Source organism: Protobothrops mucrosquamatus, unplaced genomic scaffold, assembly GCF_001527695.2.
Source record: "Protobothrops mucrosquamatus isolate PMUCROS unplaced genomic scaffold, P.Mucros_1.0 scaffold403, whole genome shotgun sequence".
Classification (NCBI taxonomy): Eukaryota; Metazoa; Chordata; class Lepidosauria; order Squamata; family Viperidae; genus Protobothrops; species Protobothrops mucrosquamatus.
In genome coordinates this window covers 1535036-1552019 of record NW_015386734.1, presented here as the reverse complement: position 1 = coordinate 1552019, position 16984 = coordinate 1535036, and the positions used below count along the sequence as shown (strand labels likewise).

The 16984-nt window shown below is 37.0% G+C and overlaps 1 protein-coding gene across 1 annotated transcript in view; it reads left to right on the top strand.

Annotated features, from left to right (window-relative positions):
* Positions 1–349: 349 nt before the first annotated feature.
* The window catches only part of HECTD1 (HECT domain E3 ubiquitin protein ligase 1), a 62652-nt gene continuing 46017 nt past the window's right edge, over positions 350–16984 (top strand). Inside the window, exons 1-9 of the mRNA XM_015816147.1 lie at positions 350–503; positions 9079–9313; positions 11749–11976; positions 12694–12975; positions 13253–13523; positions 14429–14505; positions 14594–14692; positions 15184–15298; positions 16744–16918. Of these exons, the coding sequence (XP_015671633.1) occupies positions 364–503; positions 9079–9313; positions 11749–11976; positions 12694–12975; positions 13253–13523; positions 14429–14505; positions 14594–14692; positions 15184–15298; positions 16744–16918 (1622 nt within the window). The 5' untranslated portion in view covers positions 350–363. The remainder of the gene's footprint in view (positions 504–9078; positions 9314–11748; positions 11977–12693; positions 12976–13252; positions 13524–14428; positions 14506–14593; positions 14693–15183; positions 15299–16743; positions 16919–16984) is intronic.

Genomic DNA, 16984 nt, shown 5'->3' with positions numbered 1-16984 from the left:
CTTACATTCCTGATGAAGATTTCTAAAATATATAAATGTCAGCAGAGCCTTTGCAGCTCAAATACTGTTCATTTATTAATATTTCAAGTTCACCTTTTCCAAATGATACTGAAGCATTGCACAGTTAATTATTGGAGTGCAGGATATATATCATGCTAGTAACATGCATACTTAATTGTGATAAAATTAAGGAGTAGTAACAAATTAACTACAAATCTTCTGGTTGCCTTTTTTTCAGGTGAAGAGTGCAAAGCCATTGGATTTCTTCAGAATAGAAGATTAATTAGGCCCAAGCTATTTGACTGGATTTAAAAAAGAATTTTGGTTTCTTTTTAATTTAAGAACAGACAGTACTTTAAAATCATGGCAGATGTGGACCCAGATACATTGCTTGAATGGCTGCAGATGGGTCAGGGGGATGAAAGAGACATGCAGCTAATAGCACTGGAGCAGTTATGCATGCTGCTGCTGATGTCAGACAATGTGGATCGGTGCTTTGAAACGTAAGTAAAGTTTCATTTTATGTCAGATATTCAGTTTGATTTTGATTGTACTGAAATGTTACTGCGAATGTGTGACAAACTTTCTTCAGATTGTTTGAAATCTTTATATCAGTGCTGACAATCCTAAAGCAGTGGGGGTAGGAAAGATCAGTAATACCAGCTATTATGTGCTGTTTTCATTATAAAGTGGCTTTTGCTCATATCAAAAGTAATATGGATTCAAGAAGAACAAGTAAAAGCCCATATTAGGGCCTGCCTTATGGTGATAAGAGTGATGAAATGTGTTTATTTCTATGCTCTTATTGTATCTTCCAAATGTTGGTTAGGGGCCCAGTTCAGATTGGCCTAATCTCTCATTCTGAGCTTGTCTGATGAAGTTGTCTGAGGCATTATCTTGTGATGTTATCTGGGAGGTGTTTGAAGCTTTTAGTCTTGAGAAAGTAGCTTGGATTCTTGGTGCTGTGGGTGTGACCTCCTGTGTTTTAGATCCATGCCCTTCCTGGTTGGTTAATGCATCCTGGGAAAAGATATGTATGTGGAGCCATGCAATGGTAAATGCTTCCTTGAGAGAGGGGATGATCCCACTGAAAGAGGTGATAGTTTACCTCCTCTTTGTGAAAGCATCACGGGATGCCACAGATCCAGACAATTTCTTCCCAAAATTTCTTTCTGGGGAAGATTATTAAGAAAGCAGATAGCCTGTATTTCCTCCTGGTGGAAGCAGAGCTTCAATTAGGTTTACAAACCAGGATATAAAACTAAGATAGCTTTGGTTGCTCTTGTCAATGACTTCTGGCAAACTCATTTTTTCTTGATCTCTTAGCAGTCTATGATACGTTCAGATGGTTATATGAGTGGAGGCATCAGTTTAGGGTGTTGTAGGCACTGTTTTCTCCTTCCTCTAGAAGTTCCAGTCACTATTAGGACACAGCAATCTAGTCCAAGAACTGTGATTGGCAAAGTGCCTCACTTCTCCCCCCTCTTTGAATTCAATGAAGGGCATTATCATTAACATAGGGTGCAGTATCATCAGTATGCTGACAGCACAGTGGCAGTAGTTTTGGGTCATTGAATCCTAAAATTAAATAAGAAATTTAAGAGATTTCTTCCTTGAATTTGGACAGGATGCAAGCTGCGTTTGGATTTAGTGCACAGCTTGGGGGGTCCTCCTCTATTCAAATCTCCTATTTCCAGGGCAGGTGACAGCTGTATCTGGGGAGAGAAATTGTTTATTTTGATATTATGCACCAATTACACCTGTTCAGGAGACCTGATCGTGATCACTCATGCCTTAATCATCTTTCAATAGAGTATTGCAACACACTTGATGGGGCCACTCTGAAGACCAATTAGGAAGTTAATTTGGCCCATAATGCAATGGCGGAGGTTGTTATGGCTGTTCTTTATTATGCTTATGTAATACCTCTACTCCACAAAATGCACAGGATGGCCATAGGTTTCTGGGGGTAATTCAAGGTGCTGGGCTTGTTGAGCCTTATATGACAGAACTAGGTTATTCGTGGGATGACCTCCTTCCAAGGATATCTGCCTGTCTTCCAGACTCTGACAGAGAGGGCACTCTTTGGATGCTTTGGTGGAAACAATGTGATCATAAGGGGCCCAGGAGGTGTGGCTTCTTGCTAGTAGTCCCTGCCCTTTAGAATGATTTTCTCATGTCATATGTGCCCCGACCCTGCAGACTTTTAGAAAGAAACTAAAGGCTATGGGTCTTGAGATCAGAATGAGTAGAGCCCCCAATTGATTACTAAAGAAGATTTCACTTCTTATAGTCATTTTATTAAGTTTTAATAAGATACTGCTTTGTATTGGTTATGTTTTTTTTCTTGTTGTATGCTGCCCAACATGGCAATTATTGCAATTATTGAGCAATTATATATTTATTTATATAATTATATATTTCTGCTAGACACAAATAAAGTAATTTACTTCTTGGGAAGTACCAGTGTTTAACAGGACTTCTACTGAAACCTTTGGGAAACATTTTATTCTTGAGAATTTGTTTTGCTAGGATGTGTTCACATCAGATATAGCAAAAATAATCTTGTTGTACAGCTTTTCTGTACTATATATGGACCAATAGAGGAAAAAAATGTGAATTCCATTCTAGACATCGTGGGAGGATGAAAATCAAATGATAAAAATGTTTTTGCTTTCAGTCTGTTTTTACTGCCATCCATCCTGCTTGCAAATGCTAAAAATCTTGGTTTTTTTTAAAGGTTGCTATTAAGAACAATATTAATTTAGAAGAACTTTACATGCTGATATCATAGCTGCTTCTTGGCTAAGGAATTGCCAAATGGCATCCTGGTAGTTATTAGAATTGTGGTTTAGTTAGTCAACTTGGAAATGATGAGTTATTCTGGGCAGAATCCCTGCAGTATAAAGTTCTATTTTATATTAATGTTTTAAATCATATTTACTATGTCCCAAAATTCAACCATCTTATTTTTATGATATTTACAATTACTACAGGTACTGCTGATTCATTAAGAAGATCTTGGAGATTTAAAATATATTTTCTGCTTGAGAATAAGAGTTTTTTTTAATTTTGCTGGTACAAATTTATTTTTAATACAGCAACATTGTTACGAGGGTTTTTTTTTTAGTGATGAGACTTCCTATTTTTATTAAGTGCATCTAATAAGATGTACATTTTATAAAAAAGGTCTAAAAATGACCAATATTGTGGAAAAAGTTAAATATAAATTCCTTGTCTTTATATATGTATGTATGTATGTATGTATGTATGTATGTATGTATATATATTACAGTACTTTACAATATTTTATTTAGTTTCTCCCCTTAATATTACATTTTATTTGTTTGTTAAACAGCCAAAGATATATCAGTATTAATGGAAGCAATAGAATGTTGAAATAAAGGCACACAAAGAGTTGAGTTTTGCATCTGTTTTTTATTGGAGATCAAATATTGTGTGAATAGAGCCTAAGAGAGACTGGTAGAGACTGTAGTGGCTTATAAACTCCCATGTAGAAATTCAAAGGAGAAACCAAGGCAAAGTAGTGTGTATTTGTGTGTGTGTGTGTAAAATATAAATCAACAGTAAACAACAAAAACTAGTATATCAAGGGCAGCTTTCACTTAATGTAAGGGTAAAAACTCACTGCAAAGGGCCTGATTTGGTGTCTAAAATTAGGTATTTTCTTTAATACCTTTGCTGTTAAAACTATGTTGACAGAAATACCACAAACTAAACAAAATATATTTTATATTCTGGAATTCAGAAAAAATTGCCTGAATCCAGGTTATTTGATTTATAAATTTGTTTTGTAGAACTGCTGACTTTCATAATAATGCTGATGTTCATTTTAGTAATTCTGACCTTTTAATATTGGTATTATTCATCTTTCAGTAGCAGTGATTCAGAAAGACTGATTCATTGTCATTATAGATTTCTCTCATAGTATCATTTGAATATTTTAGCTATTATGAGTTTTAAGTGACCCAGTTATAATTATTATGCTGAAAAGTAATAGTTTTTTTAATTAGCCATTTATTATTACTAGGTCCTTTTTCCCCTAATGGTTTTGTTTATCATTGGAGCGGTAGTAAGTGTTTTGGACAATAAAAATGAGAATGCTTTTTAGTAGAAGGACATATTCCAATGAACAAAACTGATTTATAGAAAATCCATAGAGGTTGAATATACTGTAGGCCATTCTGCTTTTCTGGGATTCAAAAGCATTTAGTAATCATGTAACATTATGTTATGTAGGACAACATATGTGTGGAACAGCCTTTTTCCCCCAATGTCAGATAATGAAGCACTATTTTGTGGCATCTACTTCAGGTATCAAATAATGTGTAAGTTTTTGAGTTCTTTAAAACTGTTAAGGTAGTACTGTAAATTTAAAATCTAGGAGAAAAAGGGAGGTCAATGTTCAGACCATTAACCTACATTCATTGAATATTAAGAGTAGGCTACATATTTTCAAATTAAACTACAGAGTGTAAAACAGTGATGGCGAACCTTTTAGAGACCGAGTGTCCAAACTGCAACCCCAAACCCACTTATGTATCGTTGGGTGCTGGGTGGGTGTGGCCCATTGGGTGGGCGTGGCCCGTTGGGTGGGCGTGGCTGCGGTGGTAACGGCAGACTGAGTGGGACTAAAAAGTTCAACCAATCAATTCCAACTTTGCGATATCTTTTTTTTTCCGCGAGAAGTTGAAATTGTTTGAACCTCTTTTTTTGCACATGGCGGTGGAGGCCTAAAGCGAAAAGGTTTTATAAAACCCAGCTGAAGGCCTAGGACTGGGGCGATGGCGTGTGTGCCCACAGAGAGGGCTCTGCGTGCCATCTCTGGCACGCGTGCCATCGGTTCACCACCATGGGTGTAAAAGACTATGGATTGTTCTAGGTTCCCAACACAAAGATGCTTTAATAGGAAAAGTTGGAAATGGAGAAACATATATCAAATAAATACTTTGATGGGATAATGCACATTTTTAAATTTAAAATTTAGCAATGTTTGTGTAGAAAGCTAAAAGCAAATTAAATTTCTGTAAACATTTATTTAATATTTATACACCATGCACTGCAACAGTGGCTTTTATTATCAGCAAGTGAGCCATCACATTGGCACCAGTTAAAAGTTTTCAGCACAGGTATTCTTTGACTTACAACCATTCATTCAGTGACCGTTCAGAGTTGTAACTCTGAATGAACCTGTTCTAAAGTTACAATCATGGCAGCTCCCTCTGATCACATGAACAAAATTAAAATCTTGGCAACAGTAGTTATAAACTCCATTTATAACTGCAGGGGTGCTTCAACTCCCCTCATTTGCCTATCTCCCCCATCTATGTTCTTTTGACTCCCTGTGGTCCCAGCCACCCCAGCCAACCTTCACTATTTTCTTTCTCCCACAGCTGACCAAGCATATCTGTCCTGGTCCTTCACAAATAGCTGCTAGCCGAACAAGGCTTTCTCCCCCAGGTCACACAGGACAGCATGAGGAAGATGTATTTATTTATCATATTTATTGCCACCCATCCTGCTGTTTAAGGCAGTGCTGGTTGGCTTAAGATGGCCTCACATGGCTTGCAGCTGTTGTGCAAAGGGCCAGGCATGCCTCATCAGCATTGGGAGCAAGAAGGTGGTGAAGATCAGCTGGGGTGATTGGGTCTGGGCTGAGGCAGCTGTGGTTTCCTGGGGCAGGAAGAAGCCCCTTTGCACTATGTTGCTGGGCTGGGGTTGGACTTCACATGGAAGGCCTCCATGCTGTAACTCAGGGGACTCTTGCAGAGTGAACCCAGCCCCAGTCTGGCCCAACGGCATGGTGCAAAGGGGTTCTTGGCATGCTGTAGCTATGGGTCTGAAAGAATCCCTGAACCACAATATGAAGCCCTTCACAGCATGAAGCCTAGTCTGGCTCAGCAGCATGGCAGAAAGAAGCTTCTTGGCAAACTCTGATTCTGAGGCAGCAAGAAACCCCTTTGTGCCATGCTGCTGAGCTAGGCTGGACTGGGACAACAGAGGCTTCCAGGGGTGGCTGCAACTCAGGGCTACTTGCGGCACCAGAGCCACAATATGCTGAAAACTGGCATATTCTTTTCCTGGCCTCTGCCACTTGCACACATGTACCCGCTCTCTCTTTTCTCAGTCTTCCTGAGCTCACACCACACTGCAGCATTGCCTCAACTTGCACATGACCTACACCACTCCTCCCACTTCCAACTCCTTGCAACGTTACCTCACTCTTTACCCGAGACCTTTTCTGCTTTCTGCTTAACCCTCGCATTTGAAGTTACGTCAGCAACTGGGACTGCCAGTATCATTAAACAAGATGGTCACATGACATTTTACTTTACAGCCACATTGCTTAATAATGGAAATTCCTGTCCCAATTGTGGTTGTAAATCAAGGACTACCTGTAATCCTATAAATAGTCCTGAGTAAAGCGTATTGTGGTAATCTATTATAGTTTTTAAAAAGGGATGTCTTTGGCACTATATTCTCTAACTCTTAAGAAAGTCACAACTCATATACCAGCCTCTGTTGGTCAAAAATCACCTTGTCACTGACTCCACCTGTTGTACAGTAGTTCTGAGTTCAGGAGAACCTACAATTTACATACACACCTCTTTAGGGGGAATGTAACCTATATAGCTCTAGAATAAGGACATCAGAAACTCCATGGGCTTCTGGGCTAGTTGTAGTTGGGAGTTCAACTTTGGAATCCATCCAGAACCTTATAGAATAAGTATTAGGTGAGAACTCTGCATCCTCTGCAATACCAGGCGTAGAAAATAACATTTTCATACTCCTTGTTGATACTTCTCCTGTACTGATAGTGGTAGCAGCTGGTAGGTAGGAGCTTTCTATAGATGTCCAGTTACATGGGCGTGGGGGATGAGAATTCCATGCTGGAATGACCAGGGGCTTAAACAGCTCTTCCACACTAATAGTGATTGGAACTGCCACTTGGTAATGAATTAAAATCATAGTATAAATATTTCCAACACTTAACTCTTTGTAAGCAATCCAGAAGGGCACATGATTTGGGGATCAACCAGATAGCCAGTTTCCTCCATCCAGGTGCTATTGGATGTGATCAGCATATTAAGTACTCTTTTTATCTTGTCTTGTTTATTTTTCTGACCTGGAATTGAGAAACTTTTTCAGGGTTGCATAGGGAAGCTTTCTGTTACTGCCTGCCAAGTTATTTATTGTGAGTTTGGTAGCTCCTTCATAATAGATCTGGAAGAACAGGAAGTTATCCTGCTTAATTGTATGAATAGAGGGAATACTATGTCAGCAGAATCCTATTATTGGATTTCATCTGTTATGTGGGAAAGATATGGCAGCTGCATTGCTTTTACAACAGTAATATATTTTGTTAGATAATTTCATCTTTCTCATATGAAGTTTTCCTTACTTATTTGTTTAAGTATTTGAGCCATAATGCTCCTATGTGAAATTGTTAAAATACGATCTGCCTATTTTGCTCCAATTTTGTTGCTAAATCTAAAGCATTTGTCTCCTTAAATAAAAATAAATTTAAATAAAACAATTTAAATTTTAAAAAACATTCCCTTTAAAAAGACTTTCAAATGGAAAAAACCCAGTCTTTGTTCAAGTAGCTAAATAAAAAGTTAATTTGAATAAGTCACAATTGGAAGACAATGTTACTATATAGCGAATAAAAAGAATAGCAGAGAAACATGTTAGAATTACATATATGATAGGTAAACAAGGTTCTATTTCATATAAAAAGGAAGCTAGGAAAATAAGTTTTTGTTTAGTTTTAAACTCTATGTTCACCTCCCAATATAGGCTATAATAAATGCATAAAAATATTTTCATAGAATCAGATCAATATTGTCTCAATACTGTTTATAGTAAATGTTTCAGTTCTCCAGGGTTTCAAACAAGTCCTTTCTATCTTTTTTTTTACTTGCAGAACATAGTATAGTAGTATCCAGCAATTTCATCTTGAATTCATTATAGTATACATATTAGATAAAGATTGTTTCCAAATTTGTTTTCCTGTCAATGAAAAGAACTCCCATTGGAAGATTAAATTCTGTGTGACTATTTCTCTGTGTATTATTCCCAGATCTTCAGAGATTTGGAACATATGCTTTACTGCTGTCCGATATACTATCCAATTTCTGCTGTATGATATTGATATAGAATTAATATTTTTTTCTTCAAATCAAGTCATTTGAAGAAGTTAAACTATTAAATTCATAGAGACATATTAATTTGGAGGCGTCTATTATTTTGTCGTCTTGTGGGTAATCTGTTGATTAACTATATTATGACTCAGAACAATCTGAGAACCATAGCTTTGTATCTGCAGTTATAAATATTATTTGTGCAACTGGAAAATATTTCCGTTTATGGTCAAGGGTTCTCAATTGTTGTGATCGACTATGTATCACAATCCTTTATAACCCATATTGCTTTCTAGAATACTTAATGAATATCCAGAACAGATTTTTTGCTTTTGTCTTTGAGTAGGAATACAAATAAATGCAGATTTAATAGCAGGTTATCCTTTTTCAACCTATACAACCAAAATATTGTAAAGATTTATGGTATTCAGTTCATCTTTAAAAAATATACAACATTATGCATTTAGTCCCATGTTTGGCCCATGCTTTTGGAGAATAGCCCTCCTACAAACCATCCAAAATCATTGGGAGTCAGGCAATATATAGATTTAATAAATCATCATAATAAACAAAGAATAAAGTAACTCTCTAATAGAAATTGTAGTAATTTGATTTAGAGAAAGTAGATGGATCATTGGGAAAGTGTCTTAGCATAATAGAAATTTGTGTGTGTGTTGTGTTGGCCTATATTATTTTGTTAAAATGTTTTATATTTTACCCTTGAAAATAAAGCTTTCTTAGAGAAGTCTACAGTTTAAATTGAGCTTAACATTTAAATTAAAATATCAGTTAAAAAAGAACATGCAGATATTATTAATTGTATTCATTTAGTCTCGATATTAATCTTGTGAATAGGATAAATATGAACAATGAATGAATTTGCAATTGATAGATTGTATTTTTCTTCTTTCAGATGCCCCCCTCGTACTTTTTTGCCAGCACTATGTAAAATTTTTCTTGATGAAAGTGCTCCTGACAATGTATTGGAGGTAACAGCTCGTGCCATAACTTATTATTTGGATGTATCAGCAGAATGCACACGACGGATCGTGGGAGTAGATGGTGCTATCAAAGCACTTTGTAATCGTTTAGTAGTTGTGGAACTTAACAACAGAACTAGTAGAGACTTAGCTGAGCAATGTGTAAAGGTAGGTTTGTATTTTTTATTTGTCACCAAGAAAAGCTATAAAGCATGTTTTCAGTAATATTTATATTTTAGACAATTTAGTTGCTTTAAACTGAATGTTTTGCTAAATACTCATATTGCATATGCATTTGCATATACTCATCCTACAATTAATGTACAAACTATCCTCATCTATAGATTTATAGATGATGCTTTTTATTCATGAAAATGCATCAGTATAAAGAAAACACACATAATATAGTATTGAAAAGTCCTGCATGTGCAGAATACCCATATAATATGCACATACAGAATGTATACATACATGGCTATTTATTCTGTTTGGATTATATAAGTAATTATATGGCAATGTTGTTCATTCCGATTATACTACAGAAAGTAAAGATCTCTCAGTTTTTGGCATCAAGAACATTAATTAATCAGTTTTGCATGAAGGCATTGCTTAGTTTCAACTAAAATAGTTTCAAATCACATAGAAGACAGTACGGTATTTTGCCAGCATTAAATGCAGTTTTTGAGGACATGCTGCAGATCTTGTCAGCCAAAGAGTATTATCTGATGGGGACTAGAAGATGGGCTCTTTCTGCAGTAGATCCTGCTCTGTGGAATATCCTCTGCTCAGAGATTAGAATGGCCCCAACCCTGTCGGTCTTTCATTTGGCTGTGTTCCTGGGCCTGGGGGGGGATTGAATGTGTTAAGAACTCAATTTCTTGGCTTTACTGTTAAACTGGCTAACTATCTTGGCTGCTGTGTATATTTATTTTGGATGTTTTTATTGTTTAAAAATGCTTTTTATTGTTTTAATTATTTTTATAGTGTTGGAATTGTAAGCTGCCCAGAATCATTGATGGAGATAGGTGGCTATAGAAATTGAATGAATGAGTGAATAAATATGAAAGCGCTCCTGATTCATTACTCCAACTTTGCTTTGTATATAAGTCTTTATTATTACTTGGACTTCAGTCCTGCCTAATATCTTGCATATTGTCCTTGACTTATGCTCACAACTGAGCCTTCAGAGGCCCGATCCGGGCGTCGGAGGCCTTTTCCGGGGTGCTGCCGCTTGGATCTGAGGCTGGGAGAAAAGGTCTCCGATGCCCAGATCTGGGCTGCAGAAGCATCCCCTGGCCCCAGATCCAAGCGGCAGTGGCCTGGAAAAGGCCTCCGGCACCCGGCCTCTGGAGGGCCGCGAAAGCGTCCCCCAGGCTCAGATCAGGCGGCAGTGGCCTGGAAAAGGCCACCAGTGCCTGGATAGGGCCTCCAGAGGGCCGCAGAAGAGTCCCCTGGCCTCAGATCCAGGCAGCAGCAGCCTGGAAAAGGCCTCCGGTGCCCGGATCGGACCTGAAGGCACTGAAGGCCTGGAGCAGCCAAGAAAGCGAAGGATCTCGATCTTCGCAGGGTGAGTATTGAAGGCCTAGCACCTAGGGAGACCTGGGGAGAGGTGGGGAGAGAGGGAATAACCAGGGTGAATGTTGCAGTGCCACTGCAGTCACTTGTAAGGGTGAACGACTGCCGTGGTGCTGCAATATTTGTAATTTTAGGATTTGCTTGTAAGCACTAGTGGACACTTATCACGTAACTTCGAATGTTCGCTAAGGGAACGCTCGCAACTCGGGGATTACCTGTACTCCCTTCTCCAGTCCTGCCCACATTCTTCCTTAACTGCTAAAACAAATGGCTTCTTTCCAAAGGGGAAAAAGTGCCAATATGTTTTTCTTTGTAGGGCTGACAACAATTGAGAACATTTTAATCAGATTGAGATATAGGAATGTTATTACCTTCTTGTTTCCTGTTCACAACTGTCATCGACTATCTTATTCTGTATAAAAATTATATAGCTTGATCTTCAGATATTTAACTTAAAAACTAGTTAAACTAGTTACAAATCTAGAAAGCTTTTAAACGCGTGTTCATGTCAATTTATTGTATATTAAAATCTATACTCTGGTCTAAATTAAGTTCCAGAAAAAACAATTTGCATTAATCTGATCAAATATTAATATAGTAGTTGTTTCAGTATTTATTCATATCACTCACACATACCCTGTCATAAAACCTGACCAATTTTCTAACACTGATTTATGAAGGTTGTTTTCGGAAGTTGCTTTTTTATACTGTTTAAAAATGAGTATGCTTTCCTCCAGTTAATTAATGTATTATCTGCTCTATTTCATTATGACATTTCTATAACTTTGTGCTGATGTTTTCTGTTTAGAGCTTTATTGTCATTTCTTTTCCCATCTTTTTTATATGGACACAAGTAATTTCAGTTGCTGTGCTGTTTAATAGCATGACTTGTTCTTTCACCTTAAAGAAAGCTGTTGATTGGTAAACACCTGTTCATTTAAAAAAATATTGATTCAGTAAGATAAGAGAACTTTAGGAGCATGGGTTTTTTTGCCATGAGTTGATCCCAAAATTCCATTTGCATTTAGGTGTTGGAACTTATCTGTACCCGTGAATCTGGTGCTGTGTTTGAAGCTGGAGGGTTGAACTGTGTGCTGACATTTATTCGTGATAGTGGGCATCTTGTTCATAAAGATACTTTACATTCTGCTATGGCTGTGGTATCTAGACTTTGTGGAAAAATGGAACCACAGGATTCTTCTCTAGAGATCTGTGTTGAATCCCTTTCAAGTCTATTAAAACATGAAGATCATCAGGTAAACAGTTAATAATCTTAATGACCTATGTGATTCCTTAATTATAAATTAAATTATAAATAAATAAATAAACTGTTATTAGCTTGGAAGCATTACTGAATATTTATTAAGATAATATTTATAACACATATTACTGTACTTTGGTTGAAAGCAGTGTACATGTTTTTTTCATCTCCACTTATTACCTCACAATAATTCCATGCTAGAAACGCTTAAGGTATCACACTCATGGTTATTTGGAGATTTATATGTATCTTATCGGAAACTGTTTCTGTTTAAATTCTATTGGTTGTACATTGTGAATTGCAAAACTATCTTGATCATTTTTTTCTTTTCTCATTAGAGAAAAGACAGTGCACATAAAAAGGTAGCTATTTAGGAAGAATTTAAATAAGGTCATATCCCTGCTGTTGGACAGAATGAAGATGGAGGGCAAACTTGGGGGAAAATACTTTTGTTTCTCTTGCTTGGTGAATTGTTGGAATGGGTCACAAGAAAAGTAATAGGAATAAGCAAGGATTCTGTAGCTGAACATAATCAGTTGTGAACCTACAAACTAGTAGCTTTAAGGATATAGCCTGCAGCAGCAGTAGAATATCTAAAGAATGTCTGAGCGTAGTCTCGAGTAAGTATAATTTGCTATACTAAATAAGAATCCTGAAAGAACTTGTCTCGTGGTTCTTTGAGAATAATCATATATGTATCTATTTCCTTCAGGTTTCTGATGGTGCACTGAGATGTTTTGCTTCACTAGCTGATAGATTTACTCGCCGTGGAGTTGATCCAGCACCATTAGCCAAACATGGACTAACTGAAGAGCTGTTATCTCGTATGGCTGCAGCAGGTGGTACTGTTTCAGGACCATCTTCAGCATGTAAACCTGGCCGGAGTAGCACAGGGGCACCAACTGCAACAGCAGACTCTAAATTAAGTAATCAGGTGTCAACTATAGTAAGCCTGTTATCAACTCTCTGCAGAGGCTCTCCCGTAGTAACACACGTAAGTGTTCTTGGGATACTGTTAAGTAATAGTTTAAAAAATAATGACATCTATGTCACATTTGTACATTCTAAAACCTATAGTTGAGAAACAATGACTTTCATATTGTTATTGTAATTACACATTGTAATTTCTCAGTATGTTAATTTAAAAAGTTAACCAGTTGCAATTGATTTATATATAAAACCTTGGCTTTTTTTGAATGGTGATCTAATCCCTTTCTCACTGGATCTTTTGAAGTTATATTTTTATTGTTCACACTTTCAATTATTTCTAGGATCTCCTAAGATCTGAGCTTCCAGATTCTATAGAAAGTGCATTGCAGGGCGATGAAAGATGTGTACTTGATACCATGCGTTTGGTAGATCTTCTTTTGGTATTACTGTTTGAAGGACGGAAAGCATTGCCAAAATCAAGTGCTGGGTCCACAGGAAGAATCCCAGGACTTCGTAGATTGGATAGTACTGGGGAACGTTCCCACCGGCAATTGATAGATTGCATTCGTAGTAAAGATACTGATGCTCTAATAGATGCTATTGACACAGGAGGTAAGCAAACTGTTCTTTTTCGATATAAGTTTTAGTTGACCAGGACTTTTTAATAGGACTGACTATACCAGTGATGGCGAACCTTTTAGAGACCGAGTGCCCAAACTGCAACCCAAAACCCACTTATGCATCGTCGAGTGCCGGGTGGGTGTGGCCCATTGGCTGGGTGTGGCCCATTGGGTGGGTGTGGCCAATTGGGTGGGCATGGCTGCAGTGGTAACGGCAGACTGGGTGGGACTAAAAAGTTCAATCAGTCAATTCCAACTTTGCAAGAACTTTTGTTTTCCCACGAGAAGTGGAAATTGACTGATTGAACCTTTTTTTTTTTTTTTGCACATGGTGGCGGAGGCCTAAAGTGAAAAGGTTGAAGGCCTAGGACTGGGGTGATGACACGCGTGCCCACAGAGAGGGCTCTGAGTGCCGCCTCTGGCACCCGTGCCATAGGTTCGCCACCATTGGACTATACAGTGGTACCTTGGTACTAGACATTAATTGGTACTGGGAGGCACGACAAGTACTAAAAAGAAGTACCAAAGAAACCATGTCACCCTTTGTTTCAGCCGGGAAGGACTTCCTGTCTGCTGTCCCTTTTCCTGTGTCAGTGATCTTCCCAACAGATCTGCTCTCTGTGGCCATCCCCCACTTTCTTTTGCAGCGACCTTCCTGACAAGGCCTACTTTCTGCCCATTCCCACAGCCCTCCACCTCTTCCTATCACAGTGTGTTGAGTACCAAACAAACAAGTACCGGGACAACATTTTTGCATAAAAAAGTATCAGGGTACCACGTGCGTCTTAATTTAAAAGAGTTTATAGTTTTGCATGATGTGCAGGATACAAGCTGAAAATTAATGTTTGTTGTGTTAATTTCATTAAATAGAGCAAATTTTTTTCCCCTTCTCCACAGCTTTTGAAGTAAATTTTATGGATGATGTAGGACAGACCCTCTTAAACTGGGCCTCAGCTTTTGGAACTCAAGAAATGGTAAACATGGAATAAAATAATGGGGTTAACATTTTTTCATAGGGAGAATGTATAAATAAACCTAACCTCCTGTTCTTATATAAAACAGGTTGAATTTCTCTGTGAACGGGGTGCTGATGTGAATAGGGGTCAAAGGTCATCATCTTTACACTATGCAGCCTGTTTTGGAAGACCACAGGTAGCAAAGGTGAATTTTATAGTAACCATTTGGCTATTGCTCTACTTTTTTAAATAATGCAACAATAGAAATAAATTAACCTACCGATGTTCCTTTCTAAAGTGAACCTAAATTTGATTTAAGTATATCAAATACTTCCTGTGATATACAATTTGAAAGAATTTTGTTTTATTGATTGCTCATTCATGATGCACCTGTTCATTCAGGCTTCTTGTTTTGTTCACTGATAGGTTCCTTATCAGCTGTCACAATTACAGTGATTTAAATTTATTTTCATACATCATCTGAAATATCTCCTAACTCCTTATTTGTAATATGTACACTGCTATCACTGCCTCTCGATAAAAATTCCTTTTGAAATGATGCATGTTTCAAGAGTTCTGCTTTCTTGGGAGGATTAGCTGAGGCAGGACCTCACATTAAGCAAGATCTAGTATTTTCCATGTGAAATTAAATCTTTTTCAAATAAAGTTTAGTAATAAACATTTGATTCCTTGTAGACTCTTTTGAGACATGGTGCTAATCCAGATTTGAGAGATGAAGATGGAAAGACTCCTTTGGACAAAGCTCGTGAAAGAGGACATAGTGAAGTAGTCGCTATTCTTCAGTCTCCAGGTTAGTGTGAAAAGTTGCTAATCTATTTTTTCTTAAAATTCAAGTTCAATATGTGAATATCAAAATGCATTCAGTTAGCATATTGTAAAATGTAATTAGACTGATTTGGTTATTGTTTATAGTTTGAAATACTGATTGTCCCAATCAGTGATATCTACCATTGCCTTGACAGTTCTGGAACAACATAGGAATCATGAACCTTCATCTGGTATTGAATGATTTGAACTGTGAGGGGGGGAAATATGTACAACATAATTTGGGGAGGAAATTTTGTTAGTTCAGTTTGACATTTCTGAAGCTGCAGTTCAGATATAGTAATACAATTACTAGTCAACAGCATGATGATTAAAATAACGATATGATTGCCTTTTTATGGTACCAGTTGTCAAATGTATGAACTGGCTAATGTGTATTTTTTTCTAATTATTTGTTTATTTTTTAATTTATTAGTTTTTATAACTGCTATACTGTATTAGAGCATCTCTTTGCAGTGTACATATTACAAAGTATCTAAACATATAGTACCCATAATATAAAAATACAATTATTACAAAAATTAAAAATAGTAACAAAGCAATGTAAACATATATATGGAATTCCCTCAAAATACTATATTTAAAATGCCTTCAGAAAAGTTCTGTTTTAACTTGCTTCTATAACAAAAATAATGTTTTTGATATTCATATTGTAAAACACCCAGTGAGAACTGGGAGTTGAGTGGCATATAAATTGTTGTTGTTCTTGTTAGTGTTATAGCTGGTCTAGTTTCCTGGGAGAGGCTTTTCCACAGTGTAGGTGCCATTACTGAAAAATATCTCCTTCTGATCTCAGTTTTTCTAGCTTCACAGAAGTAAAGAACTACAAGTAATTTTGGGGTAATTCAGTTCCAGTTAAATTACATGGTCTTGAAGGTAGCTCAACACCAAATCATGGAGAGCTTTATAAGTTAGAACCATTCTTTTGAATTGCACCCAGAAACAATTGGGTCTATAACACAGGTCCCATAATGCAGAGATAATGTGCTGTTAGCATATAGGGCCCATTAACACAGAGATCACTGCATTTTATACCAAATGCAGTTTTTGACTCATCTTTAAAGGCAGTCCTGTTCAGATCACTTTACAATAGTCTAATTGACTGGCACTGTCCACTGAGGAAGCCCTGGAACTACTGGAACAGTTTCCTCAAATCTTACAGCTGCTCCAGAAAAATAGTATGGTTGATGGAATCAGAAACTACTGAAAACTGAACCAGAAGGTCCAGACAAAGGTATTCAACTGGTGTAAGCAGGGGTGTTTCTGTCTTATACTCAACTCTGAATTCTGTCAGAAAATGGTGTGAAGTTTATTCAGTTCAGAATGTCTAAGTAGTTTGCACTAATCAGTACAACTAAACAAAATGCTTTTTAAAAACCTTTGATAGAAATTTCTTTAAACAAATTGTAGGTGACTGGATGTGTCCAGTTAACAAAGGAGATGAAAAGAAAAAGAAAGATGCCAACAAAGATGAAGACGAATCAAATGAGCCCAAAGGTGATCCAGAAATGGCACCAATATACTTGAAAAGACTGTTACCTGTGTTTGCACAGACATTTCAGCAAACTATGCTGCCTTCAATAAGGTAAAAAAGAAGGAAAAGGCTCTTTCATGGATGTGAATTGAAATATTTATTTATTTATTTATTTAT